The sequence below is a fragment of the Bos mutus genome, chromosome 11, assembly GCF_027580195.1.
Source record: "Bos mutus isolate GX-2022 chromosome 11, NWIPB_WYAK_1.1, whole genome shotgun sequence".
NCBI classification, from domain to species: domain Eukaryota; kingdom Metazoa; phylum Chordata; class Mammalia; order Artiodactyla; family Bovidae; genus Bos; species Bos mutus.
The window spans coordinates 34,154,320-34,173,281 of NC_091627.1; the positions used below are offsets into that span (position 1 = coordinate 34,154,320).

Sequence of the window (18,962 nt, forward strand, 5' to 3'; positions counted from 1 at the left end):
GGGAGGGGAGCATGTGAGGGATGAAAACGACCTCCTGGCACCAGGCTCGCCCACCCTTGGCCCCCTGCGCCCAGCACCACAGCCCGGCACTGCGCTGCGGCTCCCAGCCACTCCCCTGCAGCTTGGTTCATACCACACAGACTCTGCCCGGACCTCTTGTACGTCTGCCTTTTCTCTGCCCGCCTCCCCAACCCCAGCCCTTCGGGCCACCCAGCCTGCATATGTGTTCACTTTTATTTAAATAAACTTGTGTGGTAAAAGTCCATACTATGTCTCCCTCAGCTGAGCCACAGCCTGGGTCTCAGTGCTTTTCTCTGAGTGACCCCCTCCCTGGAGGTGATAGCCATGGGGTACAACACCACTGCCATCCTCCCCCAGGCCCAGAAAGCTTCACTGGCTTGACCCAGCCCCCATCTCTCAACGCTGGTACCAGGGCTTTAAGGGGAGGCACGGAGGCCTGAACTCCCATTCCCTGAAGAGGAACAGAATTCAGGACCACGGCTGTGATAATGGGCAACCCAGCCAAGCAGCTGTCGGGTGGCGGGGGGGCCTGGCTGAGAGGTGCCTCGTTTCTGTCCCCTTTGGGCCAGTATGACCGCATACTGTCCGCCACCCTTGTCAAAGTCCACACACCCAATGTCAGTAATCCATATGGGGACAAGGGCTCACGTGACAGAGCTGAGTGGGTGACAAAGAGCAAGGGCTCTAAGCACTGAAGCCCAGGAGGAAAGCAATGTCCAAGGGGTTCCTCCCACAGAACAGGCTCTCATGGGAGCCGGGAGCTGGAAACTCGGTCCCATCATATTTGCACAGCCCTGCATTCCTGGTGCGTGCAGGCCAAGGGCCATGATAACCAGTGTCCTGAAGGTCCAACAGGGACCAAGGGCACTTAGCTGAATGTGGGTACCAGGCCCATTTAAACAGAGCCTTAGTTGCCCTTTAGAACAGCCCCTTATTTACTGGGGAAAGGACTGAGACCTACATGTGACATGATTTGCTCAAGGTGGTTAAAACCTGGACTAGAATTGAGACCTCCTGAGTCATTGTTCTGTGCTCATCCCCAAAGACCACACAGGTGTGACCTCCAGAACTTTTCCTCTAGCTTCTGACCAGCCGTGGTAGATGTTTCCTCACCGTCCTGAGTGTGCCCAAGACACTGCTGGGATGTTGTTTCTTCCGCGGCCCTGCTCCAAGACCCTCCTTCCAGACCACCAGCATTTCTCCAGTTGACTCGTTAGAAACCTGAAATAAGCAAACCGTGTCTGTTCATCCCTCATTCACTTCACCTTCTCCATTTGACTCATACTCCCACATACAGACTTTTGAATTTATTCTCCTTATTCTCCTGATTTTCTCCTCCAAGTTCCTAGCCTGCTTTTATTTTTATGATTAAAATTATGATTTTATCTTAGTGATTTTTAAATCTTACCATTTTTAATTCTTCTGCCTAATTTTAAAGGCTATTCCAGGTAGATACAGTAAAAGGAGAAGGTAGTTTCCCTGTGATGCCCAGCATTCATCTTCAGGCTGGAACCTCACCCTGATGGTTAAGTGGGTGTGGTGGGCAGAATAACGCCTCCCTCCAAAGATGTCCACATTATAATCCTCAGAACCTGTGGATATGTTAGGTTATTAATACATGGCAAAGGGGAATTAAGGTGCAGATGGAATTAAATCGCTAATCTGCTGACTAAAATGAGGGTATCCTGGATTATCCAGAAGGGCCCAGTGTAATTGCCAAGAGTCCATAAAATTGGGATGGGCGGGGCAAGAGGTCAGAGTGATGCAATATGAGGAGGACTTGACCCATTGCTGCTGGCTTTAAAGATGGGGGATATGAGCAAAGAAATTTGGTCAGCCTCCAGAGGCTGGGAGAGGTAAGGAAACAGGTTCTCTCCTAGAGTCTCCACAAGGGACCACTGCCCTATGGATACCATATTTTACCCCAGTGAGACCCTGACAGACTTTTGCCTTCCAGAGCTATAAGACAAGAAGTTTGTGTTGTATTAAGCCAGTAAGTTTGTGGCAATTTCTTATAGAAGCAATAGGAAACCAATATAGTAGGTCAGCCTGCTTCAATGAGCTCACTGTTCTTGTCCCCACACCAGACAGCCACCCATCCTCTTTGACCCAGTCTTTTTTTTTTAACTTTTAAAAATGTTGTATTGGGGTATAGCCAATTAACAATGTTGTGATAGTTTCAGGTGAACAGCGAAGAAACTCAGCCATACATATACATGTATCCATTCTCCCCCAAACTTCCTCCCATTCAGCCTGCCACATAACATTGAGCAGAGTTCCATGTGCTATACAGTAGGTTCTTGTTGGTTATCCATTTTAAATATAGCAGTACATGTCCATCCCAAACTTGACCCAGTCTTTTGATTCTTCCCTCTTACCCCATGGGTACCTGCCCAAGCCCACCCTTCATGGCTAGTGTCTAAGGTTGCTCTTTGAAGACCTAGAGCTCCACGATGTAAAGCCACTGCCTCCTCCCCAAACTCTGGAACATTTAAGACGGTGAATTACAATTTTTCTGCTTCGTCTGTCTCCCATACAGGTTTCTCAAGTTCCTCTCAATCAAGTGACATGTGTCCTCTAGCTCCCACCTACCACTGTGCTAAGTGCTTATTAGGTACAGAAAGGGCTTAGGAAATGCTACTGGATAAGTAAGTGAATGACTTCTGTCCCGTAGGTGCCAAGGTACAACTGATGACCTGCTGGACTATTCTAAGACAGGAAATAAAGCCCCTCCCCACCCTTCTCTATATTTCCACCATGGAACACCCCCTTGTTTGCTTCTATGGAAAGCCTTTCTGTTTCTCTTCCAAAATCAGTATCGCTTTTGTGACCATACATGTAACACAGAAAAGGTAGAACAAAGAGAAGACAGTGTCTGAAGAGAGCTAAACCAACTATGTGAAAAAAATGAATTGATTAATGATTATCTCAAATATGGTCCTGGGCAAAAGCACTTCATTTCAGACCCTTTGACCTGAGGCAAAGTCAGCGATGGTCAGGTCTGCAGGGGCTGGAGGGCAGGCAGAAGGAAGCAGCAAGAGGTTGGTTATCTCCTACTTTCTGCCTCCAGCCCACCCCATCCTTTACCTGTCCCCACTTACCTTTCCAAAGTAGGTATGCTATTTTCCTACTGGCTTCCCACAATCTGCAGGACGAAGTAAAAATTTGACAGGCAAGGACCTTGGCATATGGGCTGAGGTCCCTTTCCAACCACATAACCTCCAATATCCATGAAGCACTGTCACATTGAACTACTTCCAGTCTCCCAGACTTGCCCCGCTGTGTCCCACCTTTGTAGGCCTTTGCTTACATCAAGTCCACACACCTGGCCTGTTCTCCCCACTTGCCCTAATCCCCAACCATCGACTATTTACCCATTCCTCAGGACACACTTCCAGTGTCATCGCCTTTAGGAAGCCTTCTCTAATCTCCTTCCTAAAGGAATTCATCACTCCCTAAACTATTCATCCTGTGGGAAGTTGGACTCTTAGATCAGATCAGTCACTCAGTCGTGTCCGACTCTTTGCGATCCCATGAATTGCAGCACGCCAGGCCTCCCTGTCCATCACCAACTCCCGGACTTCACTCAGACTCACGTCCATCGAGCCAGTGATGCCATCCAGCCATTTCATCCTCTGTCGTCCCCTTCTCCTCTTGCCCCTAATCCCTCCCAGCAGCAGAGTCTTTTCCAATGAGTCAACTCTTCGCATGAGGTGGCCAAAGTACTGGAGTTTCAGCTTTACCATCATTCCTTCCAAAGAAATCCCAGGGCTGATCTCCTTCAGAATGGACTGGTTGGATCTCCTTGCAGTCCAAGGGACCCTCAAGAGTCTTCTCCAACACCACAGTTCAAAAGCATCAATTCTTTGGCACTCAGCCTTCTTCACAGTCCAACTCTCACATCCATACATGACCACAGGAAAAACCATAGCCTTGACTAGATGAACCTTTGTTGGCAAAGTAATGTCTCTGCTTTTGAATATGCTATCTAGGTTGGTCATAACTTTCCTTCCAAGGAGTAAGTGTCTTTCAATTTCATGGCTGCAGTCACCATCTGTAGTGATTTTGGAGCCCAGAAAAATAAAGTCTGACACTGTTTCCACTGTTTCCCCATCTATTTCCCATGAAGTGATGGGACCGGATGCCATGATCTTTGTTTTCTGAATGTTAAGCTTTAAGCCAACTTTTTCACTCTCCACTTTCACCTTCATCAAGAGGCTTTTTAGTTCCTTTTCACTTTCTGCCATAAGGGTGGTGTCATCTGCATATCTGAGGTGATTGAGATTTCTCCCAGAAATCTTGATTCCAGCTTGTATTTCTTCCAGTCCAGCGTTTCTCATGATGTACTCTGCATATAAGTTAAATAAACAGGGTGACAATATACAGCCTTGACGAACTCCTATTCCTATTTGGAACCAGTCTGTTGTTCCATGTCCAGTTCTAACTGTTGCTTCCTGACCTGCATACAAATTTCTCAAGAGGTAGATCAGGTGGTCTGGTATTCCCACCTCTTTCAGAATTTTCCACAGTTTATTGTGATCCACACAGTCAAAGGCTTTGGCATAGTCAATAGAGCAGAAATAGATGCTTTTCTGGAACTCTCTAGCTTTTTCGATGATCCAGCAGATGTTGGCAATTTGATCTCTGGTTCCTCTGCCTTTTCTAAAACCAGCTTGAACATCTGGAAGTTCACAGTTCACATATTGCTGAAGCCTGGCTTGGAGAATTTTGAGCATTACTTTACTAGCATGTGAGATGAGTGCAATTATGCGGTAGTTTGAACATTCTTTGGCATTGCCTTTCTTTGGGATTGGAATGAAAACTGACCTTTTCCAGTCCTGTGGCCACTGCTGAGTTTTCCAAATTTGCTGGCATATTAAGTGCAGCACTTTCACAGCATCATCTTTCAGGATTTGGAATAGCTCAACTGGAATTCCATCACCTCCACTAGCTTTGTTCATAGTGATGCTTTCTAAGGCCCACTTGACTTCACATTCCAGGATGTCTGGCTCTAGGTCAGTGATCACACCATCGTGATTATCTGGGTCGTGAAGATCTTTTTTGTAGTTCTTCTGTGTATTCTTGCCACCTCTTCTTAATATCTTCTGCTTAGGTCCATACCATTTCTGTCCTTTATCAAGCCCATCTTTGTATGAAATGTTCCTTTGGTATCTCTGATTTTCTTGAAGAGATCTGTAGTCTTTCCCATTCTGTTGTTTTCCTCTATTTCTTTGCATTGATAGCTAAGGAAGGCTTTCTTATCTCTTCTTGCTATTCTTTGGAAGTCTGCGTTCAGATGTTTATATCTTTCCTTTTCTCCTTTGCTTTTCGCTTCTCTTCTTTTCACAGCTATTTGTAAGGCCTCCTCAAACAGCCATTTTGCTTTTTTGCATTTCTTTTCCATGGGGATGGTCTTGATCCCTGTCTCTTGTACAATGTCACGAACCTCATTCCATAGTTCCTCAGGCACTCTATCTATCAGATCTAGGCCCTTAAATCTATTTCTCACTTCCACTGTATAATCATAAGGGATTTCATTTAGGTCATACCTGAATGGTCTAGTGGTTTTCCCTACTTTCTTCAATATAAGTCTGAATTTGGCAATAAGTTCATGGTCTGAGCCCCAGTCAGCTCCTGGTCTTGTTTTTGCTGATTGTATAGAGCTTCTCCATCTTTGGCTGCAAAGAATATAATCAATCTGATTTCGGTGTTGACCATCTGATAATGTCCATGTATAGAGTCTTCTCTTGTGTTGTTTGAAGAGGGTGTTTGTTATGACCACTGCATTTTCTTGGCAAAACTCTATTAGTCTTCGCCCTGCTTCATTCCCTATTCCAAGGCCAAATTTGCCTGTTACTCCAGGTGTTTCTTGACTTCCTACTTTTGCATTCCAGTCCCCTATAATGAAAAGGACATCTTTTTGGGGTGTTAGTTCCAAAAGGTCTTGTAGGTCTTCATAGAACCGTTCAACTTCAGCTTCTTCAGCGTTACTGGTTGGGGCATAGACTTGGATTACTGTGATATTGAATGGTTTGCCTTGGAAACGAACAGAGATCATTCTGTCGTTTTTGAGATTGCATCCAAGTACTGCATTTAGGACTCTTTTGTTGACCATGATGGCCACTCCATTTCTTCTGAGGGATTCCTGCCCTCAGTAGTAGATATAATGGTCATCTGAGTTAAATTCACCCATTCCAGTCCATTTCAGTTGGACTCTAGTTCTTACTATAAACGCTTGCCTGGCCTGTTCCTTAGTATGGCAGGTATGAATCTCATAGTCAAATGAGGGAGTGTGCATTAAATAGTAAGCTTCCCATGTGGCACTAGTGGTAAAAAGAACCATCATGTCAATGCTGGAGACCTAAAAGATGCAGGTTTGATCCCTAGGTTGGGAAGATCCCCTGGAGGAGGGCAATTCACTCCAGTATTCTTGCCTGGAAAATCCCATGGACAGAGGAGCCTGGCAGGTTACAGTCCATAGGGTCGCATGAAGTCGGATAGGACTGAAAAAAAGTTGGCATGGCAGGGCATATGAAATAGCACATTTCCTTAATCATGATAAATCACTTCTAGTTCACCTTCACTCATACTCCCCTGCCAGCATGCTTCCAGTTTTGAGGTCTCACATGATACAACAAGCATGGCCCAAGGGACCTCCAGAGATAGGGGATGTCTGACCAGGTAACCTGCTTAAGTAGTTCCTCAGGTCTTCGTTCTTGATTGCTTCCCTGCCACACCTGGGACTTGGGACTGACAGCTGTGGAGGGAGTCAGAGCCTTTTCTTTCCCACTGCCTGCAAGGGGAAACCCAGTGCTGGCTGTCCCAGGGCCAAAAACTTTTCTCTGCCTCCCTTCGAGGGACACTCCACTCTCTACTTCCTGCCCCACCCGACCCCAAACGCTGCCTCAAGGCGAGGAATCCTCAAGCTCCGTCTCTCTTCCCTGTTCCTTCACAATAGCTTTTTTTTTTTTTTAATAGCTCGTTAAACTCAAAGTTTAATCATTAGCAACAGAAAAACTAGCACTTTCCTGTAAGGAAGGGAGCATTTCATCTACAAACTCCCCCAGGAGCTGAGGAGAACTTTCATTTCATCCTTCGTGCACAACTAGAACGGAAAGAAAACCAGAAACAGTTAAATTTTCACCAAGTCACCCAATACTTCCACGTTCAGTTCAGTTAAGTCGCTCAGTCGTGTCCGACTCTGCGACCCCATGAACCGCAGCACACCAGGCCACCCTGTCCATCACCAACTCCCGGAGTTCACCCAAACTCATGTCCATTGAGTCGGTGATGCCGTCCAACCATCTCATCCTCTGTCGTCCCCTTCTCCTCCTGCCTTCAATCTTTCTCAGTATCAGGGTCTTTTCAAATGAGTTAGCTCTTCGCATCAGGTGGCCAAAGTATTGGAGTTTCAGCTTCAACATCAGTCCTTCCAAGGACTGATCAGACCCAGGACTGATCTCCTTTAGGATGGACTGGTTGGCTCAATAAAAGTTGTCCGAAAGCAGTAGCCTCTCATCTCAACATCTTTTGCTTGGCTGTTGTTGTTTTTTTTTTTTTGAGAAAGGCTCCTGACGCCGCGCCGACCCCTAGAGCGGAAGAACCCGGCAAACACCAACGACTACAAGTCCCAAGCTGCCTAGCGGGTGGCGTCACGCGCCGCGAAGCCCTGCGAGGAGACGTGGCAGAGCGCGGCGCGTCCGCACCGGACCGGAAAGCTTGGGGAGGCGGCCGTGGCGGGAGGGTCGGAGCCATGGCGGCGAAGACTGCGGGTGGGGGGCGCTGGGAGGTGGTGAAGAAGGGGCGGCGGCCTGGGGCCGGCGGCAGTGGTAAAGGCGGCGGAGGGGACCGCCGGGCGCTGGGGGAGGCGAACGGAGTGTGGAAGTACGACCTGACCCGTGAGTACCCACCCGGCCCGCCGCCCCCTGTAGCCCTCGCCCCGCCCCGGGTCTGCACCCCACCTCCCCACCCCGGGTGGTAGCGAGCAGCTACCGGGGCCCAGAGGGTCCAAACACCCCTGGGCTCCTGGAGTCGCGAGCCTCCTGCGGATTGGTACCTCCCAGTTCAGCCGGCGCTCCCCTGGCGTTTCTCGACCCTCAAAAGAGGTAGACAGAGCGAGGGAGGTCGCCGTCCTTGCCACTCACATGAGTAAACTGAGGCCCAACGAAGTTAGACGACTTCCCCAGGATCACTTATTAGAGGGGACCGGGATTCTCGTCTTCGGACGCTCAGCAGACAGCACACGCTCCCTGCCAGCTGTTCCCGGGCCCGATAGCCTGGCCTTGCCGGACAAGTGTCCGGGAGCTGCGGAGAGGCAGTCTGGTTCCTCATAGACTGGGCCCCCGCCTTAAGTAATCTGCAGGTAGGGGGTTGGCGTGGGGACTTGGACGCTCATGAGGCCCGGCAGTGGGAGAAAATGATCCACCACACACATCTCCACACCCATCAAGTATTATTCCAAGCGGTGCCTGTTTCCTCAAAGCCTCCTGAAGGAGCAGAGGAAGCTTGCCACTTGTTGATTATAGAGTTGTCACATCAGAACCAAGAGGAACTGGGGTAGAACCAAGAATGGAAAACCGTGATTTCCCAAACTGGTAGCCACTCAATAAAGAAGCCAGCCCTCTGTGTTGGACACCACCCACCTGCCCAATTTTCCCATACTCTGATTTCCTAATAAAGAAATGCCTTATCTCTGAAAGAGCCCATGAACTCAAGAGCTGTGGTAACTGAAAGAAACCACCAGGAGGGGTCCTTAAGCAGGATGCAAGAAGGGGCTTTGAGGCAGGCTCCTCCCTGGAGATTAATTAAGTGCCAGTGTGTGGGGAGGGACCACTGTTTCTGTGAGGCCCTCCTGATTCAGGGCTGCCCCCCTTTCTCTGCCTGTCATTACCCCAGCTCCAATCCAGACGACAAGCACCCTGTATGAGCGGGGCTTTGAGAAAATCATGAAGCGGCAGAATAAGGAGCAGGTTCCACCTCCTGCTGTGGAGCCTAAGAAACCGGGGAACAAGAAGCAGGCTAAGAAGGTGGCGACCCTCACCAACCAGAACCAGAAGCAGGGACGCTTTCGCAGCCTGGAGGAGGCACTGAAAGCTGTGAGTGTGGCGAGACTTTAGGCAGGGGAAGAATGAGGACCCGAGGAGTAGAGAGGATGAAAGAAGTGGGACAGGGACGGGCTCCTGAGGGACCTGTGGGATGAGGGACACTGCTGACTAAGAGGAGGCCTTCAGGAAAGGATGGAAATCCAATGGGATGCAGTGTCTGCACTTAGGCTAGAAAGGGAATGAGTTTATAGAGAACCATAGATTAGTGAGGGGAAAACCTTGAAAATCCAGAGATACACAGAGGGTTTAGAAAAACTGCTTGTGGTTCCTCCCACCAAGGAAGAAATGATCTTTCACTTTCCATCTTGTCTTCTGTTTCTCTCCTTGAACATGTGAGGGACCCAAGAGTATTAGTTCTTGAGATCAGCAGTTACAATTGTCTTGTTCTCTAGTTCCTGAAGATCTGGATGCAACAAAAGTATGGCATTCCATATACTTGCATTGAAAAGCAGAAACCCTTTGTTTTTCCTGCCACCTCAACCATTTCCCCACCTCTACCCCATTACTCTACACCCGAAACTCACCATGAGGGGACTGTGTTCCTGGCAGCTGGACCTGGCAGATCTGCAGAAGGAACTGGACAAGAGCCAGAGTGTGTTCTCTGGAAACCCATCCGTGTGGTTGAAGGACCTGGCCAGCTATCTCAACTACAAGCTCCAAGTACCTCCGAGTGAACCCACACTTAGCCAGCATCCTCACGGTTAGTTCTCCAGACGAGTTGAAGAAAATTCTGAAAGGGCTGTATGTAAGCGCATTACTTAGTAACTGAGCCCCATGCCCCCACTGCCCTGACTTACCTGGTGATTTGAGCTGTCCTCAGATTAGCATGGCTTCAAAGTTCCTGGGCCTCGTTGAAATAGGGAGGATGCCAGCCACAGTGCAGTGACCTCTGCCTTCACTTACAGTTCTCAAGGAGCAAAGCAGAGGCCTCAGAGGTAGCAGAGGCTTCTGGTGCTAGCTCTCATATGAGGCCTATCGACCCCAGATTATCCCTACAGCCTGGTGAGCCGGGAGCTGCGTGGCATCATCCGAGGGCTATTGGCGAAGGCTGCGGGATCCCTGGAGCTCTTTTTCGACCATTGTCTATTCACCATGCTACAAGAACTGGATAAGACTCCAGGTGAGAGGGTCCCGTGAGAATTAGGCCAGTCCTATCTTGGGAACCTAATCCCCTTTTTTCTGCTTCTAGAGTAACTGAAGAGGTTCTCTTTTAGCAGAGAAATATGCTAATTCCAGCACTTTTGGAAAAGAAGGAGGATGCTAGGACTCCCTGGGCCTGGGTTCTGGGCTCTCAGCTGTTGAAAGAGAGATTACAGGTTTGGGGTGCTGATTAGTATATGTGGGTCTGAGAATGTGTATCTCCAGGGGAGTCACTGCACGGTTACCGCATCTGTATCCAGGCCATTCTGCAAGACAAGCCCAAGATTGTCACCACAAACCTAGGCAAGGTGAGCTCAGGGTTGTGATGGGGCCATTGGGAGGCCAGGACTGGGGAGACTGGGCAGAATCAACTCTGTTGAACCCAGTTAAGGGATGCAGGAGGTCCCGTAAGACAAGTAGTTAGCTAACAGCGTTAGCACTATGTACATATATGAGGTAGGTACTGCTATTATTCCCATTTTGTAGATGAGAAGATTGAGCCGCAACAGGGGTCAGTTACTTTGTAAAGTTGGTCAAGTAGTAAGTGATAAACGTGAGTGAAGACCATAGCCTGGTGCCAGAGCCTGTGCTCTGAGTCACTCCACCACATTACCACACTGCCCCATTGTCCTCTCCCAGTTGAATTCTGTCTTCTTCCTTGGCTTTGAGGGTGCTCCTGGTGCTTTGCCCTTTCCCAACCTGCCTCCCTCACTGGTCTCCCCAGTTCCTGGAACTGCTGAGGTCCCACCAGAGCCGACCAGCCAAGTGTCTGACTATCATGTGGGCCCTGGGTCAAGCAGGTTTTACCAACCTCACCGAGGGACTGAGAGGTAAAAGAAAGGTTTTGGAGCTGGAAGTTCCTCTTTAATGTCCCCAGTGGATCCAGGCTTGAGGCTTCCTCCCTGATCTTTGTCTCCACAGTGTGGCTGGGGATTATGCTACCTGTGCTGGGCATCAAGTCTCTGTCTCCCTTCGCCATTGCATACCTGGATCGGCTGCTCCTGTGAGTAATTGGAGGTGAAGGGGAAGAGCAGGCCCAGGGTGTTTTCAGGTAGCTATTTCAGCAAAATGGATGCTGTGATCCTGGTTTCCATAGATGTGAAGAAGCATCAGGACCAGCTCCTCCCAAGTCAGAATGTGGGGGTGGTGAAGGAAACGGAGGGAGCCAGGAAGTTGGGGGGATGGAGTGGAGTTTATGCCCTTTTTCTTAGATGTTCTTAGCTGGGACCGTGGCCAGGGCCGGTGTTCCCCAACAAGCCTGTTTCTTTCCTCCCCCACAGGATGCACCCCAACCTCACCAAGGGCTTTGGCATGATTGGCCCCAAGGACCTCTTCCCACTTCTGGACTTTGCCTATATGCCCAACAACTCCTTGACTCCCAGGTAGGGCTGTCCCAGGGCACAACCTTCTGTGAAGGACCCCAGCAGAGGATTAGGACACTATATCTGTCCCTTCACCTCCGGCCACTCTCAATTTGAGATTATCAACCTGCATGTACATGGGATCATTGAACCCTTGGAATTACATGGGCCCTCCATGGTGATTGGCCTGTGGGCATTTTCTGGGGAGGGGACCCATGACTGAGCAGATTTTCCAAGAAGTCTCTGAGTCTAGAAAGATGCAGAACCATTAAAAGGCCCTTCATGACCACCACCTTGGGCAGGGTATGGACTTTGCTGCAGACGCAAGGGGCACAAGCACACAAAGCCAATCAGAGTCTATGCTCAGCTCTCTTCTCAACCCCCTCCACAGCCTGCAGGAGCAGCTATGTCAGCTGTACCCACGACTGAAGGTGCTGGCATTTGGGGCAAAGCCGGAATCCACGCTGCATACCTACTTCCCCTCCTTCCTGTCCAGAGCCACCCCTGGCTGCCCTCCGGAGATGAAGAAAGAGGTGAGGAGCTGGTGGGAGGTGCCTTTCTCCTTCTTGGGGTGGGGTAAGGTCCCTATCTGCTGACAGGCCCTGCCACTGGGAGCCTGTTTTCTCCCCTCTTTGCCCCGCCCTCCCCAGCTTGGTCCCAACAGCCAACTGCTGGCTCCTTTATGCTTCACTCTCAGAAGAATGGAGCTGAAAAGGCAGCTTGTTCAGATCTGACCAGTCTCTCATGGTCCCTTGCAGACAAGCTAATTTTTATCTCAGGAGCCCCTTCTTCCCCTTTATAGCCTCTTGGAGATTTTGAGGGTATGGGCACAATTTCTCTGCCCTTCAGGGTGGAGTGCTGCCTGGGGGGCCCCACTTGGCACTAACTAAGAGGGGGAGTTAGCTCTTAGCACTCCCCACCATTGCCCGGGGCCCAGCAGTCTCTCCCTTCTATCTCCTGTGCAGCTCCTGAGAAGCCTGACTGAGTGCCTGATGGTGGACCCCCTCAGCACCAGCGTCTGGCGGCAGCTCTACCCCAAGCACCTGTCACAGTCCAGGCAGGTGGCGGGGTGGGGGTCACCTGCCTCTGATCCACACAGAGAAACCTTAATTTACTCTTCATGGTGTGTCCTGTCCAAAAGCAGAAGGGGGATGTTTGTCACTGTTGTTCAGGCTCATACCTGTGGGGGCTTTGCAGGGAGGCTTCCACGAAGCTGCTCCTCTGTGGGGGTGGGGGACAGGGCATGGAGGGTCTTTCAGCCTGAAGGAGCTGGGGCCCATGGAGGATGGGAGGGGCCAGGTGGGCCTCCTGATGGGAAAGGATTGTGCTTTCCCCACAGCCTGCTGCTGGAACACCTGCTCAGGTCCTGGGAGCGTATTCCCAAGAAGGTGAGCTGGGAAGACATGGCAGGCTGAGCCTCGTCTGGGTTCTGAGTTCGTACCCCCGCCACTGGCCCCGCTTTCTGGGAAGGTGCTCCATTAGCACTTCTGGTGTGGAATACGAAGCAGAATGGAAGCTCAGGGTTCACTTGTGGGCTAAATCTTAACATTCTCAGCCTAGACTTCTCTTACTCTACAGACACAGGAGTCATTGCAAGAAACCATTCAGTCCTTCAAGCTTACCAACCAGGATCTGCTGAGGAAGGGCGGCGGCAGCAATCAAGATGTCGTCACCTGCGACTCGGCCTGCAAGGTGCCAGCGCCCAGCCCACTGCCCTCGCCTCCCACCACCACCCATAGACTTTTCTCCTCGCAGTCTCTGCACACCCTGGGTTGGACCTGTATGACATTCCTGCCCCACCTGCCGCTGGAACTCCCACCACCTCTGGAGTAGTGAGAGGGCTGGATCCTCTCTGTGGAAGGCTGAGCTTGAGGCCTGCCTTAGGAGGCCAGGGCCAGCCCCACTCCCTTCTGACCACTGCTCCCTGCCCCTTCTCCTTCTAGAGTCTGTTGCAGCAGGCTCGGGGCTTCCAGCTGCCCTGGACACGGCTACTTCTGTTGGTGCTGGTCTTTGCCATAGGTTTCCTGTGCCATGACTTCCGGTCACACAGCTCTTTCCAGGGTAAGCAGGGATTGGCTGGCAAAGGAGATAGCCAGGGGCTTTTTGTGGGGACACAGAGCTGGATGTACCACTCCCCGCCCCTGCACACACTCCAGAACAGACATTTTTCTGACAGATGTGTCTGTGCTTTGCATTGTAGAAATGCTTCATATTCATGGTCTTATTTGAGTAGTGTTACCTTGTTTTTAATTTTTGAGGAAATTGAGGCTCAGAAAGATTTACCAATTAGCATAACATCACAGCTAGGAAGTAGAAAGGCTGACCCTCAGACTCGAGGTTTCCTGATGCCCAAGTCCACAGCTCCACCTGGCTGCACCCTTCTTGCTCTCCTGGCCTGCAACCCTCCCTCCACACGTGCTCCAGAGCAGAATGGAGCCAGCTCTGCAACCCCGTGAGCATGTCCAGTTCTGCCCCATCCCTCACTGAGTCTGCTCTGGGGCCTGTAGTGCCTGCCTCCCCAGTCCCAGTCCCTGCCCCGCTCACCTCCTCACTCACCCAAGGCCCCCTCTCCGCAGCCTCCCTTTCTGGCCAGCTGCTTCAGTCATCTGGTGTCTTGCCTGCTGGCCAACAAGCATGCACCAAGATCTACTCCTATAGCTTGCAGGGCTACAGGTGAGACCTCCGGGAGTGGGATGGGGGGTACCTAGAGGGGAGAGGGAGGCGTGGGAGAGAGAGGGCTTGCCTGTTCAGGGTGGTGACAGCATTGACAGTCAATGGGAAGCCGCTGTGGTTTTCCCCTCCCAAGGCCTACCTTGCCCCAGCTGTTCTTAGGCCAGCCTGCTTGGGAGACTCCAGACACCTTCTTCCTCCCTCTGTGTCTCCCCTACAGCTGGCTGGAGAAGACATTGCCAGCCTGGGGCTCCCACCTGCTGACTGTGGTGAGGCCTGGCTTGCAGCTGGCCTGGGCCCACACCAATGCCACCGTCGGCTTCCTTTCTGCCCACTGTGCCTCACACCTTGCCTGGTTCGGTGACAGCCTCGCCAACCTCTTCCAGAGGGTAAGCCAGAGACAGAGAGGTCAGAGAAGGCTCTGACCTCTTGCCGGATGGCTGTGTTCTTGGGAAGGTGCAGCCCCACGTGGACTGCCTTTCCTGTCGTTCTAACCCATCCATTCTCCATGGTCCAGCTACAGACCCAGCTCCCTGACACCCTGAACCAGCTGCTCCGTTCTCTGAGGGAGCTGCTCCTGTTTCTTTATCACAGCATCCTGCTGCCTACGTGGCACATGCTGCTTGAGGCCCTGGCCCAGATCCAGGAGCACTGCCACGAGGCATGCAGGTGAGACCCTACCCCAGGGCTCCAGCAGGAGGCCTGTGACCCCAGGCCCTTTCTCCAGGGACACAGCTCCCCTTTTGTTTTTCTCGCTCTGCCCTGCCTCCTGCGCATCCCTTGGGCACTTTGGGATCGGGGTTGTGAGTATTAGCTACAGCTCTTTGACTTAACACAGCTGCACATCACAATTTCCCAACCCCCGAAATGTCTGCTTTCCTCCCAGAGGCGAGGTGACTTGGGACTGCATGAAGACACAGCTCAGTGAGGCCGCTCACTGGACCTGGCTCAGACTACAGGACACCACAGTGGCTTTCTTGGACTGGGCACTTGCCATGATATCCCAGCAGTAGGCCCTGCCTCCCTGGCTGCTGGGCTCTGTCTGGAGCAGACCCCTGGAGACTGTTGGGGCAGAGAGTGGCAATTCTGCAGGGGAGTCTTTGTTACTTGGTGCCTAAGTTCTGTCTCCTCAGCAAGTGGTAGGCTGCCTCTGCCTCAGTTCTTCCGGTTTGGTGGCAGCGAGCCCAGAGGTATCTCAGCCTCCAACCCACGACTCCACTGACCACTGCTCTGCCCGACTGACTGTACATGGCTCCCAGCCTTTATCCTTGGGCCTGGTAGCCTCTCTTGTCTCTGCTCTCCACTTCCTTCTCTCTCATTCTTGAAGCCTCAAACAGCTCATCTTGAAAAGGTGGACTCCAGGAAATGGCTTCTGCATTCTTCTGACAAACGATTCCTGCTCCCAGACCTTAACCACGGCAGGAAAAAAAAAGGGACTTCTAGAAGAATCTAGAAGAATGTAGCACCACAGTGGATGGTAGCAGCTTTGTCTCTGCCCACAGTCTGGGTGTGGCTGTCCGTGGACATGTAGGCCTGGATGGAGAGGCCTCTCACCTCAAAATGTTCAACTTAGGTCCTTCAAGGCTTCTACTGCTCCTGTCATCATGGTCCTACATCCTTGCTCTCTGTCCCCCTTCAGTGCTGGGGGCGGTCTCAGCCTCCGAGTTCAGCCCTTCTCCACTGCCCACCCCTGCCATCTGTCTGGAGAGCAGAGCCCAGGTCATCATGTGCCTCAGGCCCAGGAAATCATCCAGCAACCTGTTGAGACAGGACACAGCATGGGCTTGTGGATATGCCTACTTGATGGAATAAAGGACACAGATTTGATTTCTAGTTTTCCTCTGTGCCTCTTCATACAGAAATTCCTACAGTTGTGGACAGGACGACAAAATGTGAGCTCCTGCACATTCTTTAGCCCTCTGCCCTCCCAAAGGTTGTAGCCTCTGGCCATAGTTGAGCTTCTGGCAAGGAAAGCCTGCTTCCATCATTCTAAAGTTTGGCCTGTCGAGGGTTCTAGACGCCCTACTTGCTCACTTATCATCTCACTTGTCCTTGTGATTCGTGTCCCAAGATTGCCTTGGGAGCTTGAGGATTATATGCCTGGAAAAGTCGGGGAGAGTGTCCTAGAGGAATTCTTGGCCAGCAATCAGAGGATGCCTCCTTCCTTGCCAGGACCTTCATTTATTAATTGATCCATTTTATAGGCAGTGAGTGAAAGATTCAGAACTCCAAGAGACACATGAGTCAAGGGTTTATCACCCATGTCCCTTTTAATTTGACTTGAGACTATAACAAGTCAGCTAACAGCACACGTTTTTCAGTTCTCACCTGAAGTTTCTTTCCTTGAGTGTTTAAAGAATGTAAGCAGTACTAGAGGTGCACTGCCCACTTTAGCGTCCATGGGCTGAGTTCTGTTTCCATCACGAGCACCTGAGCTGACTAGCAGGGGTGATGGCCAGCTGCCGCTTTTCCTTTCACAGGCGGCCCTGACGTGCTGCCTCCATTTTTCAGCCACGGGATTATCAAGTAGCAAGCGTAGCAAAATCTTGACACGAAGTCTTGAGGACTGGAACATCTTCCTTTCCTTGTTAGGATGTAACTTACCACGCTGGGCAGAAGCCTGCTTTTGTAGTGGCAGTCAGCCCTGACGATTTTTTCCCAGAAGAAGAAACCCCACCCCACAAAGGACCAAAGTGTAGGCCTGCTGGCAGAACTGTCCACAGGTCCCCAGACATGTTCCATTGCTTCAGTTCTTTACCTAAAGTCAGTTACAGATGGGTTCAATTCTTAAGAGGAGTGAATCCTAGTAACTGGCCTGAATTCAAGACAAAGAAAATGAGCCAGTGTGAGCTTGGGTTATTGGCACCAGTGCAGGACCATGCCCTACAATGACATCAAGTCCAACCAAGGCTGCTGGACCGGACTTTGAATCCAGCAACTCAGAGAATCCCACTTGCAAGTGCTTCCTTGGTGTCTAATGTGTACACTACTACCTTATTGGATTCATCTAATTTCTAACATGTAATCCTGGGATGCAACATTTTTCTTTAACTCAGGTTAACTGGGGTCTCCACAGCCTCTCACAGGGACACTACTGACACCTCAATCGGCATTATTTGATAGATACCTGATACTGGAGTGGTCAGAACGTTTTCTCTATCCACTGCACCTGCTATCCATTAAAGCTAGATCAGACAATGTAGATATTTCACTTTAGCACAACTCTACAGGAATCCAAGCCAAGCCAGTTAGCTGAACCAGTATAGACTGGTGGAGTACACTGATGATGACAGGCAGGCAGTCACACTGACAACTGGTGTTACTGGAAGTCGACTGACATCTTGAAGATCACTTCTAGACATTTTAACTTTACTTTTCACACACAGCTGGAGTTCTACAGATAACACATCATGTAACTGAAGGGCAGTTTGAGTATTGTTATCTCTTACAAGCTTTAGTTACTAGTTTGACCAGCCTACCAACCAGACCATTCCGTCCAACAACAGCAGAATACATATTATTCTTGGATATTATCTCAACACTTCTTTCCGTTTTTCTAAGTCTCAATGCATATTTTTGGTTTCCTTTGGCTACTTGTACCCTGTCTACAGCTTCAGCTTTAGAACAGGGTGGGTGGAAGGGGAGCCTGACTTACTATGGACAGATAATGTTGCTGGACTCATGCCTGTGGCGTTGCCAGCCTGTTCCCAAATGCCACCACTCTCAGAATGGAGCATTTCCCACAGAGACAGGCATACCTGCTCTGCCCTATTCCAGAGTCACCCAGTTGTCAATTATACAGAAATTTCAATGGTTGAATGACCTCTGAGCATTTAATATGTCTTATCTCTCCTGAAGGAATTTGGATTTAAGTGAACACTTAAAGTGATGAATTGGTTTTCTAATCACCTTCCTGGTTCTGCTCCCCAAAGGACTTGAGGGTGCAAAGGACCTTGCTTTTCTCTATGTGGTGTTCCATTCTTAACCAGTGGTTTCATTGCCCAGACCTGAGGTATAAGAATTTTCACCATTCAGTGTATGAGCAAATACCTATTGAATATTTTACCTATTAGAATTAGGAGTTGAAATGTTGACTATGCCTCAGTATATACTTTAACTATTTAAGTACACAAGTTATTTTTAATGGATTTTTTTATAGCAGTTTTAAGTTCATGTCAAAATTCAGCAAAAAGCACCATGTCATTACGCCTGCACTTGAGGTTCCCCCACTGTCAAATTCAGTGAGCCTGTACCGACACGCCACTATCACCCAGCACTGTCATCTGAAGTCTGTGGTTTACCTTAATCATACTTTGCATGATTTACATCTTTTTAAATTTATTGAGACATTACCTAATACGTGGGGTATCCTAGAGAATATTCCATGTACTCTTGAGAAGCATATGTATTCTGCTGTTGTTGGATGGAATGGTCTGGTTGGTAGGCTGGTCAAGGCCTCTGTTGCCTTGTTGGGCTTATCATAAACACATTATTGAAGAATTACAAATCAGTAAGAAAATCACTAAGCAACAATAAAAATATAGATGAAAGATGCTTTATAAAAGAAATGCAGATGAACAATAGACTTGGGAGGAAAAGTCCATTTCACTGCCAAAGAGATGCAAATTTAAAATAAGATACCACTTATTTTTGCCTATCATGTTGA

The 18,962-nt window shown here is 49.8% G+C and overlaps 1 protein-coding gene and 1 long non-coding RNA gene across 3 annotated transcripts; one reads left to right on the plus strand and one right to left on the minus strand.

Annotated features, from left to right (window-relative positions):
* Positions 1 to 1,120: 1,120 nt before the first annotated feature.
* On the minus strand, positions 1,121 to 8,285 carry LOC138989876 (uncharacterized). 2 transcript variants are annotated; one of them, XR_011466017.1, is made up of 3 exons: positions 8,166 to 8,285; positions 1,430 to 1,613; positions 1,121 to 1,242 (listed from the first exon to the last, which is right to left on the minus strand). It is a non-coding gene; the product is annotated as an uncharacterized lncRNA (long non-coding RNA). The 2 variants fall into 2 exon arrangements; XR_011466016.1 differs by lacking the exon at positions 8,166 to 8,285 and adding an exon at positions 3,123 to 3,884.
* TMEM214 (transmembrane protein 214) lies at positions 7,728 to 16,123 on the plus strand. The gene is made up of 17 exons (XM_070379253.1): positions 7,728 to 7,919; positions 8,917 to 9,116; positions 9,675 to 9,825; positions 10,111 to 10,245; positions 10,491 to 10,573; positions 10,990 to 11,095; positions 11,187 to 11,268; positions 11,546 to 11,647; positions 12,018 to 12,159; positions 12,592 to 12,683; positions 12,966 to 13,014; positions 13,205 to 13,318; positions 13,570 to 13,687; positions 14,203 to 14,299; positions 14,517 to 14,685; positions 14,814 to 14,965; positions 15,183 to 16,123. Exons 1-17 carry the CDS (start codon positions 7,775 to 7,777, stop codon positions 15,307 to 15,309), a joined length of 2,064 nt encoding a protein of 687 aa, XP_070235354.1. The 5' UTR covers positions 7,728 to 7,774; the 3' UTR covers positions 15,310 to 16,123.
* The last annotated feature ends 2,839 nt before the right edge of the window (positions 16,124 to 18,962 follow it).